This window comes from Rhinatrema bivittatum, chromosome 2 (genome assembly GCF_901001135.1).
Source record: "Rhinatrema bivittatum chromosome 2, aRhiBiv1.1, whole genome shotgun sequence".
Lineage (NCBI taxonomy): Eukaryota > Metazoa > Chordata > Amphibia > Gymnophiona > Rhinatrematidae > Rhinatrema > Rhinatrema bivittatum.
In genome coordinates, this window is record NC_042616.1 from 792,693,138 (window position 1) to 792,707,608 (window position 14,471).

Here is a 14,471-nt window from a genome sequence, read left to right on the forward strand (position 1 = left end):
TGAATGTACCCAAGACTGTAGTCATTTGGAAACTGTCCATCCTCAGCTTTAATCTGGAATTCTGGGAACCTCCAAAGCTTGGTTGAATAATAGTTTTGAATTTTTATTTTTTTTAAAGCAGATATTTGAACTGTGGTATCCCAAATCTGCAAGTATTGCAATGTGTGGTTTCCCCTTACAAAAAACAGATCCGTTGTGTCCCTCTCATTGTTCTTCATGTCCCTTCTGTCTCCTAAAGTATAAACAGTTAGGTCTTTAAAACTTGTGATTACCAGATAATTATCAAATCCTTTTCCCATTTGGCACATACCACATCCATAAACTGCTCCCTTGGGTTTCTGCACCTCAAATGCATGATTCTGACAACTATGTTTTTACGTAAAAAAGTGCAAACTCAACCGCTCCTCAAATTTTCTTATAACACATCATTCAGAGTTTTACCGATGTGGACAGAGGCTTCTCCTTTCATCTGGAATGTCTACGCTTTTGCGGTTCTCTTCAGAAGACATACTTTCCATTGCTTTCGTTACACAGTCGGCATTAAATTATATTTGAAATATGGAAACAAAGCAGTATGCCTCAAATCAGAACTTACTGATAACTACATACACACAAAAACAATATCTGTATGAATTTTATTAATATCACCAAATCTGAAACATCTAGAACATCTTATCTAAACAATTTAAAACTCTCTAATCACACAGCACATTCAAACGCACACATTCATACTTTAAAAACCTATAGCACCTGTAAACATAGTGACAATACATGCATTTATCAATACATACACTTATCAATGTAAACAAATATTCATTATCTCCCAATATTCTTCACTATTTCATCACAATTAATATCATTAACAACTCTATTTCATATCAGCTTCTCAAATTATTAGGCGGATCTCCCAAATAGGACTTCTCTTTTAATTTCCTTTACAGAGAACGATCCAGTTCCTCCCAGTTGGCAATCAGAACTTGCCTTACTATAGGAAAAAAAATGCTCATTTGTTGCAACAAAAATCAAATGTATTTTATTTATTTGAAAATACTTGGTGCTACATAATTAAGAAGACATATGAAAGACCTTAATTGTCTCTCTCTGTCTTGCCACAAAAATAACTATGAATATAAGTAAAATCAAAAGTTGTGTTCAAAAAAAGAATGTGGAATACTCAGATGAGAAGCTTGACCTTTAGTAAGCACAAGATGTGTCAATCCCCAGATTAACGAAGTACACTAATATGTCATGCTATGCTATCAGCAGCTTATAGTCATTACTGTATTACAATGGCAGCTGTGAATAAACTAAGGAAGAATCAAGAAAAATTGATGAGGAAAGAATCACCATCACCGGAACACAGATTTTAATTAAACACAAGAGAGAACCTTAAAAGGAAACGCACTACTGTTCTTGCTATAATGGTACTTGCAATGATGGATAGCTGCAATAGGATACTCCCCTTTTAATACGCCAAATAAGCAGAAAATCCGCAGGAGCCCTTACTGTTTTCTATGCTTTCTACTGACACTGCTATCACTTAATTAGCATTCCAAAATAAATCAGAGTGCATTGGTGAGAGCAATGATTTGAAAGAAATGTTTTCACAAATGAGATTCTTTGGAAACCTGCTTCACCTGTCAGTACAACGAAAAGGACTGCAAAGGAAGCTGGCTCTAAATCCCGCAGAGAAGATACAAAAACAGAGGCAAAATAAAAAAAAAAAAAAAAAAAGCACTACGGAAGGAACCTTGCCCTATCACCTTTAAAAAGAGACTCAAAACCTGGCTATTCGAACAAGCTTTTAACCCATAACAATAATCGCCCATCTATATGCACCATGCAATATACACCATGTAACATATCTCCCATGCACTTAGACAGGTCCCAGTTTGTAGAATCTCATTACCATATCGTAATCTTTGTAATTTATACACCTTGCAACAAGCACCATGTAACATGACTTCCAGATACTCAGCCAGGCTTCAGTTATAGAATCTCACTACCTAATCGTTATCTTTATAAGTTACTCCCCAGTTCCTTGATCCAAGTTTATCTTCCCGGTTTGATGTAATCGCATTCTTACATGCTTGTTTCTGTTACAATGTAAACCGAAATGATATGTAACTTTGCTACATGAATTTCGGTATATAAAAAAATGTTAAATAAATAAACAAATAAATAAATAAATAAAATGTGTCGAGAACGGCTGCTACAGCCCTAAACAGAAGAGGAACGACGATGCTGGGCCTCCGAGGAAGCTCTCTGCAGTAATCTGCACAGAACACAGGTGACAACCCCAAGCTGCAGTGCTACAACAGCACCGGGCACCCAAGAAGGCAGAAGTGCCAGCGGTGAGGGACCACTGTTAGAACCTAAACTGCACTGATAACAGGAAGCCTCACTAACCACGGGGGCTGTGGAGATTACAAGTGCACTTCCCGACCTTCTCCCGGAGCCACCTCTCCAGTCGGGTTTTCAGGATATCCAGAATGAATGCGCATGAGATAGGTTTGCATGCACTGAAGACCCATTATATGCAAATCCTGTAGAGCTGTCCTAAAGTTAGCAGGCTACATTCAGTGGTGCGACTGCGCTGCTGAATATTTCCTGCTAAATCAGTAGCCTCACAGCAGCCGAGTATGGACCTTATTGGGTATATTAGGATCCAAATAGGAGCACATTAAGTAACTAATAGATCCTTTTTATAGTCACACAATCTATGAGAGTAATATGGCAGGGTACATGAGATGTGTTTTGGGGGGGGGGGGGGGTTTCATTTCGCGGTTCAGTTTGTTGAAATTGTCTAATTCGTTTAAAACAAATGCACATCTCTAATCAGTAATATCATGCTTAAGACATTTAAAGCACCAGCAACATCACAGAGCTATTAATGCACAGCAGCACAAAGGATCTGCATTTCTCAAAACAGAATGTAACGCACACACTTTTAACAGCATTTACTAGCAAAGCTTCCAAATGTTGCCCACTGTCGTAGTAAATGCTTGAGCACTTTCTACCACTTTCAGACCAATTTCAACAAATCTGTGTGCTCACTGTGCTTTCCCTCATGCATGAGAACATAAGAAAACAGGCATCAACAACCTTAGCGTTTCACAAAAGCCTCATTGGTAGTTTGTGTTAACATCCTTGGTTAGCTTTCTGATGCCACTTCAAGCTCAAAGTAAACATCAAAATGCTAGCCAACCCTTTTCTCCTTCAGCAAGAGGACATACTGAGGTGTCACATCCTGATTCAGAAACACCCTGGACCGAATGAAGAAAGTTTCTTTAACAAAACAGAACAGCCGACACAGCCTCCATGACGCATGTTGGCTGTGTGCAGCAATTATTGCAGGGTTTTGACCTCTCAACCCTGAGCTGTTTAAACACCACGCCCTGTAAAAGCTGCTAACTCAGAAGCCTATTCACTAGCTGCTATTTCACTGCCTGGAAGCACCACTAGAAAGGTCTAAAGCTCTCATAACAGAAGAGAGCGGATCTTCCGTCAATTAGACTTACTCTTGGACAAATGTGAGATGCAGGCTCGAGCCATATGGCATCAGACTCTACAAAACCCTAGTTCATATTACGTGTCCTTCAGAAAAAAAAAAAACATTTTCACTACTGATACTAGTAAATACATTTCCACAAAGGGAAAGGAAGGGACTCATAAGCGTCGCACAACAGCGCCACCTAATGGTTAGATCTAGCGCCCATGACTGCAGGGGCTCTGGAGGGAGTTTGGTACATAGCTCCTGGCTGAGGGCTGTCACTGCACTGACTGGACTAAATTAAGTTAAGAGGGCAGATAAAATAAGGGGAAAAAAAATCCCTGGTAATTGCAAGTGACTGTTCATGGTACCAGATCTCAGTCCGGTTTCAACTGAGCTAGAATTCCAAAGGAGGAGGAGGAAGCTGCTACATAAAAAAAAAAAAAATAGTTTCTTACGGTGGAAAGAGAGCAATTCCACTTCTCAATGACAAAACAGTGCCGGTAGTTCTGATGGGAAGGGCTGGAGTCTTCAGGACTCCACCTAAGGGCCACATGCTCTCAGACCTAAAACTGACTGTACGTAGCAGCATCAGAGATCTCAGACACTGAACATTAGGGCTCTTTGTCTTGTATCTAAGCAGGGAGCAACAGAAACCTCAATGAGGGCCAGAGACTTCTGGTTGACAGTGAGCATTAGCACTCTCAGACCTGTACCTAACAGAGGGCACAAGAACCCTCATGGTGTCATTTGATAGAGTACACGGTTAATCCCCCATATTGCCAGGTTCTCAATCTTAGCAAAAACACGCTAAGGCAGCACAATTTTCAGCTTACATTTGATCTTGTCCAAAAAGAGGCAGAGAAATGATCAGAGCCCTTCAAGTTTGAAAGTGGAAAGCCCTCACCATCCACACCTGGCAGCAAGTGCAAGAAACGTCAGGCTGCACCAGACAGTGAAAGCAAACTAGGGCCAGACAGTGGGCACAGGAATCCTCAAGGCTACCCCCAAGAGAGTGCAGGAGCTTATCAGCTTTAATTCCATTATAAAACTCATGTAGCACGAGCCATTATTCCAACGTGTGAACCAGATACATGCGCATTTATACGGATGCTGAAAGGCAAGGTTTCAGAAAAAGTGTTCATCTACACAAAGTGTTGTCATATTTCTTTTCCAGAAAGAAAACTTGACATTTCAACACTACTACTACTAACCAATGGCATGAGTATTTGGACAGATTCTTTCTGGTATGAAAATGTTAAACAGACTCTATAGTCACTATGAAGCAAGTGCTAAAGCTGAAGTGGAAGGAATTCAGAGGCAAAAAAAAAAATCCCAGCACCAGTTTGCAAACAAATTCATCGACACATTTACTAAGGTGCTGAATAAGCAGTAAAAAAGAATGCAGTCCCTCTAGGAGACCATGGCACTCCTACCTTGACATGGCTGAAGTCACCACCTTTACTGCTCTCTGCCGGATTGATAGGCTTACTTTCCACTCTTGGTTTGACTACCTGCCGAAAAGGACTGGAAAGTGGAAGGCCACTGACACTGATTCCATCTAGAAAAAAGAAAAAAAAAAAAGTTAACATGAAGATGTGCTCCCAAGGCTCGCAGTAGTATAAGACGACTAGCAAGTCATATACATTATGGTTTTCCCATGTTGGGATGATGAAATTCTGAAATGTTTAAATAGTAAGCATAGATAGTGCAGTGTCCACATGTAGATTGGCTACCCTTGTTGGTGTCTTCCCCCTCAGATGGCAAAGCACGTGGGAGAACAGAAGATAACAAATAATTGCCCCCTATTTTTTCTAAATGCAAAAATAGGGGGCTCAAACAGACCCAGCCCGGCTAGTATGTGCCAATGTTTCTGAATAATGGATTTGATTTTTGAGGCCCTGTTTGAGAAAGGAATGGTGCATACCATGTGTTCCAATGAGCCCCGTTCAATATTAATAAGGAGATTCTCTCGGTGTGCATAAAGAGCCCTTTGTAAGCACGCCAAATGAATTTATGAGTATACCCACAGTCCAAAAAACGTTTCGATAATATCTCCGCCTGTTTCTTGTATTCAGGCTGGCTTTTTCTGTTTTCCTAATAGGAAGTGTATGGGTTTTTAGGGCCTGGTGTAACATCTGCAGTGTTGCCTTTTCATGGTTAGGGTTTTTACTGCTTCAGTGCTGTCAGTTAGTGCTCTTTCTTAATATGGAAGGTATATCACTGTAATTGTAATTCACTTTACTTATGGCTTTCTGGAGGCCAACGTGAAATTATCATAGGCCTAATACCATATGCATGCCAAGCGATTGGTTTGATTTTTGCAGGGCTTTCTGGATGGTATCACAGTAGTGCCTGTAAACATAATATGCATGTTATGATAATTTTATCTCACCAAACTGTACTTTGAATGTCCTTTTTCATGTAAAATTGGTTATTATAAACGCAGAATTTTTTTTTTTTATTTGCCACACACAGACCCCTACCATTCACCCATCCCCCAGTTCTCCAGGGGCAAATGTTTGGGGAAACATTGGAGACAGGTGGGTAGAGGTCCTGGGTCGCCTGCTTCCTAGAAATACTGACAGACACTGCGGCTCCTCTGGGAACTCTGGCCCCTGCTTTCCCACTTCTGAAAGGACCGGACTGTAAAACGACCCTACGCCCCCCTCCCCCCTTGATAATCTGACTTTGCCATGCCTGGGGGAGGTATGGCCAAGTGCCATCTCATCCTGCGTGTCAGGCAGCAGATTCCCTTGAGCCGTCCCTGGTGTGACATGTCAGCCTTACCCCCCTTTTCCACACTTCCAGGCATAAAACACACATGTGGCATGCTGCCTGGTACCCACGCCCCTGCACATCACTGCATCCGACCTCAGAAGAAGTGCCAGTCTAAGCCATGTTTTTGCTTTGGCCCTAACTAAAGAAAGCAAAAAAAACACCTGAATTTCCTTCAGGAACACAGTCACTATCAATATACCAACTCTTCTTTTAAACTTTGTTTCTTTATTGTAATTGACTATCTTGTCATTACTTCTTCTATTTCCCAATTTTTGCTAAACATTATCACTAGAATGTCATCATTCCCCACTTTTTATGCTACATACATTCTCAAAAATCACTATATCATATGAGCTCCCTTTTCACAATCATCACATCACCTCTCTATCCACACTCATCACTACCACACACTCTCACCACCCAATGTCTATGGAAACAGTCTTCAACATACAGCAAACTATACATCATATAGCTGAATGCAGCCCTATATGTTTTATAGATCTTATTATATCATCTACTACCCCTCCTGTGTCAACCCTAGCACCACAAGATGTATCTCTGTTGGCCCCACACAATAAATCATATTCCCAAGCCCCCACAGCCTTTATTACAGCCAACTTCAGATATTTGTATAATGTATCCCATTCCCAAAACCCCCCAGTCTTTATACAGCAGACTTCAAATGTTTAATCCTTGTTTCACGAACGTAATCTCTTGTAAGCGTGCTGCTTGTTTTAATTATTTCTCAATCCACTGTGAATTTCCAATTCTAAACCAAGCGATCACTTGTTTGCAGTAGAGGAGGACCGGAAGGCTCATCTGCATACTGATCCCAGCATCCCCCGGGAGAGGAGTCCAGAGGTCACCGCAAGCGATCCAGGGATTGACTTCCATGCCCCAGCTTCCAGAGGCTCCGCAAGGTTTGCAGTAGAGGAGGACCGGAAGCGGCGCGCGAATCTCAAATCCCTCCTTTGAATGAGTGAAGATTAATTCAACCGTGGTTTAAGAGGATTGGTAAGTATAGTTTTCAGAAATCTTTGGGCTTATAAAAGTTTGGTGAACGGTGAAATTAAGGGATATATTCTTTAGAGTTTGTGTGTGTCTGAAGTAATAAGCAAGCCAGAGATAGTTAATTCTAGTGTCTGTCTTTCCCACCCATTCAACCCCTGATTTTTAGGCACAAGACACTTTCTCATTAAAAATCAATCAGGGTCTTATCTAAAACATAATATTATACCAGCCCTTATTGAAAGTTTAATTATCCCCTTGTAGGACACTAGCTGATTAATTGCTAAATTCACCTGTAAATTTAAAGTACTCTCATTCCAACTCCCTTATTATCCTAAACTTAACTAGGAACTCAATAATACTAAGATGAAGGCAGCAGTCCAGCAGCAAGAGGGGGGCTTTCCAGTCTTTTGCATTGAGTGTCACATGTATGAATTTTTACCCGCCGGTGAGAGATTGTATGTGTGCACTCGGTGCAAAGAGCTCCTGGCTCTCAGGGAACGAGTCCGATCTCTGGAGGCTAGAGTAGCAGACTTGGAAGAGCTGAGGGAGACAGAGAGGTACATTGACGAGACCTTCAGGGACATAGTAGCCAAGTCCCAAATCCATTCTGGCAGCCCCAGTGCTGCCTTGGATCAGAAAGGTCTCCCTGTAGGAGAACATCACCCTGGTGTAGCAGGAAGTGATCCTGTAGCAAGGACCTGCTCTCCAGGTGATGTATTGTCCTCTCGCACTGAGGACAAATCTCCCAAAGCTACTGCCCAGGAGGGAAGGGTTAGGCCGGCCATCATAGTTGGTGATTCAATTATTAGAAATGTAGATAGCAGGGTGGCTGGTGGACATGAGGACCGCCTGGTAACTTGCCTGCCTGGTGCGAAGGTGGCAGACCTCACATGTCACCTAGATAGGATTATAGACAGTGCTGGGGAGGAGCCGGCTGTCGTGGTACATGTGGGCACCAACGACATAGGAAAATGTGGGACAGAGGTTCTGGAAGCCAAATTTAGGATTTTAGGTAGGAAGCTGAAATCCAGAACCTCCAGGGTGGCATTCTCTGAAATGCTTCCTGTTCCACGTGCAGGTCCCCAAAGGCAGGCAGAGCTCCAGAGTTTCAATGCGTGGATGAGACGATGGTGCAGGGAAGAGGGATTCAGCTTTGTAAGGAACTGGGGAAACTTTTGGGGAAAGGGGAGACTTTTCCGAAAGGACGGGCTCCACCTTAACCAGAGTGGAACCAAGCTGCTGGCACTAACTTTCAAAAAGGAGATAGAGCAGCTTTTAAACTAGAACAAGGGAGAAAGCAGACAGTCACTCAGCAGTGCATGGTTCGGAGAAATGTATCCTTGAAGGATACTAATGAAAAGGAGAGAGTTAGGGCATCCCAACAGAGAGGTTCCATCAAAAGAAAACAGTTTCATATGCCTATAAGTAAAAAATCACCAAAGCTAATGATTACCGAATTATCCCAAACAACTGAAAAGCAGGTTGTTAAAACAAGAAAAAACCACACTTTGAAATGTCTGTATGCCAATGCCAGAAGTCTAAGAAGTAAGATGGGAGAGTTAGAGTGTATAGCAGCAAATGATGAGATTGACATAATTGGTATCACAGAGACTTGGTGGAAGGAGGATAACCAATGGGACAGTGCTATATCAGGGTACAAATTATATCGCAATGATAGGAAGGATCAACTTGGTGGGGGTATGGCACTTTATGTCTGGGAGGGTATACAGTCCAACAGGATAAAGATCATACAAGAGAGTAAATGCTCAGTAGAATCTATATGGGTAGAAATCCCATGTCTGTTGGGTAAGAGTGTAGTGATATGAGTATACTACCGTCCACCTGGACAAAATGGTCAGACAGATGATGAAATGCTAAGAGAAATCAGGGAAGCAAACCAATTTTGAAGTGCAATAATAATGGGAGATTTCAATTACCTCTCAAAAAGACGTCGCAAAAACCAAAAATTTTTTTAAATTTTTTGTGCATGAAATTTATCTGAAACTGTGGACCATCATACCACCCTTGGTTGATTTAGGCAGTTAGCCCCGTTTTACAACCACAACGGGTCACATTTAATCATCGGTCCAGTAATGTCCTTCACTACTTTATTAAATTTTTCTTTTTTCAACTTATTTTTGTTCATTTATAATAAAATCTTGTTGATGCTATTAGAGTATATTTGAAGCGGAATTTTCTTACTTATGTGGAGCGCCACAGCGTTTCCAAACCTTTGTCTTCAGTGTATTTTTTTCTTGTGCGGAGCGCCGCCGCGCTTCCGAAACTTATCTTCAATGCTGCTGTCTCTTGTTAGCAGTGAATGAGATGAACTTCCGAATGGGGGTGCTCATGCATCTATGAGCTCCTATAGTCCGACGTACGTTTCGCAATTTGTGCTGCTTCAGGGACTATGTTCTAGTCAGGAAGCTGTAAAATTTGAACTTGACAAGGTGCAAGATTAATTCCCACCAACATAGCTTCAATGCTTAAATGCCTGAATGTTTGCTTCCGTCTAATTCATGCGGTGTTTAATGCCTATAACAATGACAATAAATATGGTACCACATATGTTTTTTTGCACACACACTTTTTAAAAATAAGATATGCACTTTCCCAATGGATTACAATAAATTACAAGAATGACAGTCTCCTCTTACCGCACTCAATGGCTTGTTCCTCTTACCGGCATTCTGCTGAATTGCCGCGAGATCTGCCATGATTTTATAAGATCACCCTGCTCTTCCGGTGTGTTTGATTCAACAGGTGTGTGGATTCACATAAAGTGAATCCATTCTATTTCTTTGTTAAGGCCACCGGGGGTCACTGTGTCTAATTGGTAAATCCAGCGTTTTTCAGATATAAAATGGACCATCTTGGAAGTTATCCATTCACATTGGAGGAAGGGAGATCGAGTGAAAAAACTGCAACAATGCAAACAACGCTGGATTTACCAATTAGACACAGTGACCCCCGGTGGCCTTAACAAAGAAATAGAATGGATTCACTTTATGTGAATCCACACACCTGTTGAATCAAACACACCGGAAGAGCAGGGTGATCTTATAAAATCATGGCAGATCTCGCAGCAATTCAGCAGAATGCCGGTAAGAGGAACAAGCCATTGAGTGCGGTAAGAGGAGACTGTCATTCTTGTAATTTATTGTAATCCATTGGGAAAGTGCATATCTTATTTATAAAAAGTGTGTGTGCAAAAAAACATATGTGGTACCATATTTATTGTCATTGTTATAGGCATTAAACACCGCATGAATTAGACGGAAGCAAACATTCAGGCATTTAAGCATTGAAGCTATGTTGGCGGGAATTAATCTTGCACCTTGTCAAGTTCAAATTTTACAGCTTCCTGACTAGAACATAGTCCCTGAAGCAGCACAAATTGCGAAACGTACGTCGGACTATAGGAGCTCATAGATGCATGAGCACCCCCATTCGGAAGTTCATCTCATTCACTGCTAACAAGAGACAGCAGCATTGAAGATAAGTTTCGGAAGCGCGGCGGCGCTCCGCACAAGAAAAAAATACACTGAAGACAAAGGTTTGGAAACGCTGTGGCGCTCCACATAAGTAAGAAAATTCCGCTTCAAATATACTCTAATAGCATCAACAAGATTTTATTATAAATGAACAAAAATAAGTTGAAAAAAGAAAAATTTAATAAAGTAGTGAAGGACATTACTGGACCGATGATTAAATGTGACCCGTTGTGGTTGTAAAACGGGGCTAACTGCCTAAATCAACCAAGGGTGGTATGATGGTCCACAGTTTCAGATAAATTTCATGCACAAAAAATTTAAAAAAATGTTTGGTTTTTGCGACATCTTTTTGAGAGACAAGTGTAGTTCGTTGCACTTTAATTATTAACTGTTTTTGTATTGTGGTAGATTTCAATTACCCCAATATTGACTGGGTAAATGTAACATCAACACTTGCTAGAGACATAAAGTTCCTGGATGTAATAAATGATTGCTTCATGGAGCAATTGGTTCAGGAACCTACAAGAGAGGGAGCTATTTTAGATTTAATTCTTAGTGGAACACAAGATTTGGTGAAAGAAGTAACGGTGGTGGGGCCACTTGGCAACAGTATTCATAACATGATCAAATTTAAACTAATAACTGGAAGGGGGACAATAAGTAAATCTGCAGCTCTAACACTAAATTTTAAAAAGGGAAACTTTGATAAAATGAGGAAAATAGTTAGAAAAAAAACTGAACAGTGCAGCTGCAAAGGTTAAAAGTGTTCAACAGGCTTGGACATTGTTTAAAAATACAATCCTAGAGGCGCAGTCCATATGTATTCCGCGCATTAAGAAAGGTGGAAGGAAGGCAAAACGATTACTGTCATGGTTAAAAGGTGAGGTGAAAGAGGCTATTTTAGCCAAAAAAAACATCCTTCAAAAATTGGAAGAAGGATCCATCTGAAGAAAATAGGATAAAACATAAGCATTGTCAAGGTAAGTGTAAAACATTGATAAGACAGGCGAAGAGAGAATTTGAAATGAAGTTGGCCATAGAGGCAAAAACTCATAATAAAAACATTTTTAAATATATCCAAAGCAAGAAACCCGTGAGGGAGTCGGTTGGACCATTAGATGACAGAGGGGTTAAAGGGGCTCTTAGGAAAGATAAGGCCATTGCAGAAAGACTAAATGAATTCTTTGCCTCCGTGTTTACTAATGAGGATGTTGGGGAGATACCAGTTCTGGAGATGGTTTTCAGGGGTGATGACTCAGACGAACTGAACGAAATCACTGTGAACCTGGAAGATGTAAGTAGGCCAGATTGACAAACTAAAGAGTAGCAAATCACCTGGACCGGATGGTATGCATCCTAGGGTTCTGAAGGAACTCAAAAATGAAATTTCTGATCTATTAGTTAAAATTTTTAACCTATCATTAAAATCATCCATTGTACCTGAAGACTGGAGGGTGGCCAATGTAACCCCAATCTTTAAAAAAGGCTCCAGGGGCGATCCAGGTAATTATAGACCAGTGAGCCTGACTTCAGTGCTGGGAAAAATAGTGGAAACTATTCTCAAGATCAAAATTGTAGAGCATATAGAAAGACAGGATTTAATGGAACACAGTCAACATGGATTTACCCAAGGGAAGTCTTGCCTAACAAATCTGCTTCATTTTTTTGAAGGGGTTAATAAACATGTGGATAAAGGTGAACCGGTAGATGTAGTGTATTTGGATTTTCAGAAGGTGTTTGACAAAGTCCCTCATGAGAGGCTTCTACGAAAACTAAAAAGTCATGGGATAGGAGGCGATGTCCTTTCGTGGATTACAAACTGGTTAAAAGACAGGAAACAGAGAGTAGGATTACATGGTCAATTTTCTCAGTGGAAAAGGGTAAACAGTGGAGTACCTCAGGGATCTGTATTGGGACCGGTGCTTTTCAATATATATATAAATGATCTGGAAAGGAATACGACGAGTGAGGTTATCAAATTTGCGGATGATACAAAATTATTCAGAGTAGTTAAATCACAGGCAGACTGTGATACATTACAGGAGGACCTTGCAAGACTGGAAGATTGGGCATCCAAATGGCAGATGAAATTTAATGTGGACAAGTGCAAGGTGTTGCATATAGGGAAAAATAACCCTTGCTGTAGTAACACGATGTTAGGTTCCATATTAGGAGCTACCACCCAGGTAAAAGATCTAGGCATCATAGTGGATAATACTTTAAAATTGTCGGCTCAGTGTGCTGCAGCAGTCAAAAAAGCAAATAGAATGTTAGGAATTATTAGGAAGGGAATGGTTAATAGAACGGAAAATGTCATAATGCCTCTGTATCGCTCCATGGTGAGACCACACCTTGAATACTGTGTACAATTCTGGTCACCGCATCTCAAAAAAGATATAGTTGCGATGGAGAAGGTACAGAGAAGGGCAACCAAAATGATAAAGGGGATGGAACAGCTCCCCTATGAGGAAAGGCTGAAGAGGTTAGGGCTGTTCAGCTTGGAGAAGAGACGGCTGAGGGGGGATATGATAGAGGTCTTTAAGATCATGAGAGGTCTTGAACGAGTAGATGTGACTTGGTTATTTACACTTTCGAATAATAGAAGGGCCAGGGGGCATTCCATGAAGTTAGCAAGTAACACATTTAAGACTAATCGGAGAAAATTCTTTTTCACTCAACGCACAATAAAGCTCTGGAATTTGTTGCCAGAGAAGGTAGTTAGTGCAGTTAGTGTAGCTGGGTTCAAAAAAGGTTTGGATAAGTTCTTGGAGAAGTCCATTAATGGCTATTAATCAATTATACTTGGAATAGCCACTGCTATTAATTGCATCATGTTAAAAGGAGTAACCTCTGTCTAATTAAATCAATTAATACCAGTTTCAAATAGTTTAAAAAGAATTTATTAATGAAGGAAGACATTGATTCCTTCATGGAGAAGCAACACAAAAGAAGTGGACAATCTAGCCAGCACCAGCGAGAGCGAGCAGACTAATTAATTCTAGAAACAGCAAATGAGACAGGAAAAACACAGACAAAAACTTGAAAAATAAACTTGAAAAATCAGCACTTAAAACTTAAAAATCTAGTCTCATACATACCGAATAACTGAATGCCACACCTGACAACCAGTGTCCCGAGTTGGAAGGATGAAGCCACTAAAACTGACCTTTGGACTCTTATCACAAATTCAGTAAACATACGACCTTGCTTTGTACTCTCCAAGTACTGCTATCTCATTGGGGCCTCCATATGTTAAAAGGAGTAACCTCTGTCTAATTAAATCAATTAATACCAGTTTCAAATAGTTTAAAAAGAATTTATTAATGAAGGAAGACATTGATTCCTTCATGGAGAAGCAACACAAAAGAAGTGGACAATGAATCTAAGCTTGCTCAAAGATCTGACGTGAGTGCTCAGCCTTATAAAGGGATTCCATCAGCCCATCCCAGAATGTCTGCAAAAGCCAACCCATTTACCTTATAGCCAATCAGTACATTTTAGCATGTGTCGTGCTCTTACTTTGGGGACCTCTTGTTACCAGAAGTAGAGAATAAGAACAAATTAGTTTCGTTTTCCTAGGAATTATGTCATCTGTGCTGGCTAATTCATAGTGTTATCAATAGACTAGGTGTAATTCAGGTGTAATGGTTCTTGCACCATTTGTTATATCGGTTCTATTTTAAGGCATAATT

At 40.6% G+C, this 14,471-nt stretch overlaps 1 protein-coding gene across 5 annotated transcripts in view; it reads right to left on the bottom strand.

Moving 5' to 3' along the window:
* Positions 1 to 14,471, bottom strand: part of TRAPPC9 (trafficking protein particle complex 9) — a 1,860,352-nt gene that overhangs the window by 1,370,446 nt on the left and 475,435 nt on the right. For all 5 annotated transcript variants that reach the window (XM_029592072.1, XM_029592073.1, XM_029592076.1 and 2 more), the window contains one exon: positions 4,930 to 5,054. In XM_029592072.1, coding sequence (XP_029447932.1) covers positions 4,930 to 5,054 — 125 coding nt within the window. The remainder of the gene's footprint in view (positions 1 to 4,929; positions 5,055 to 14,471) is intronic.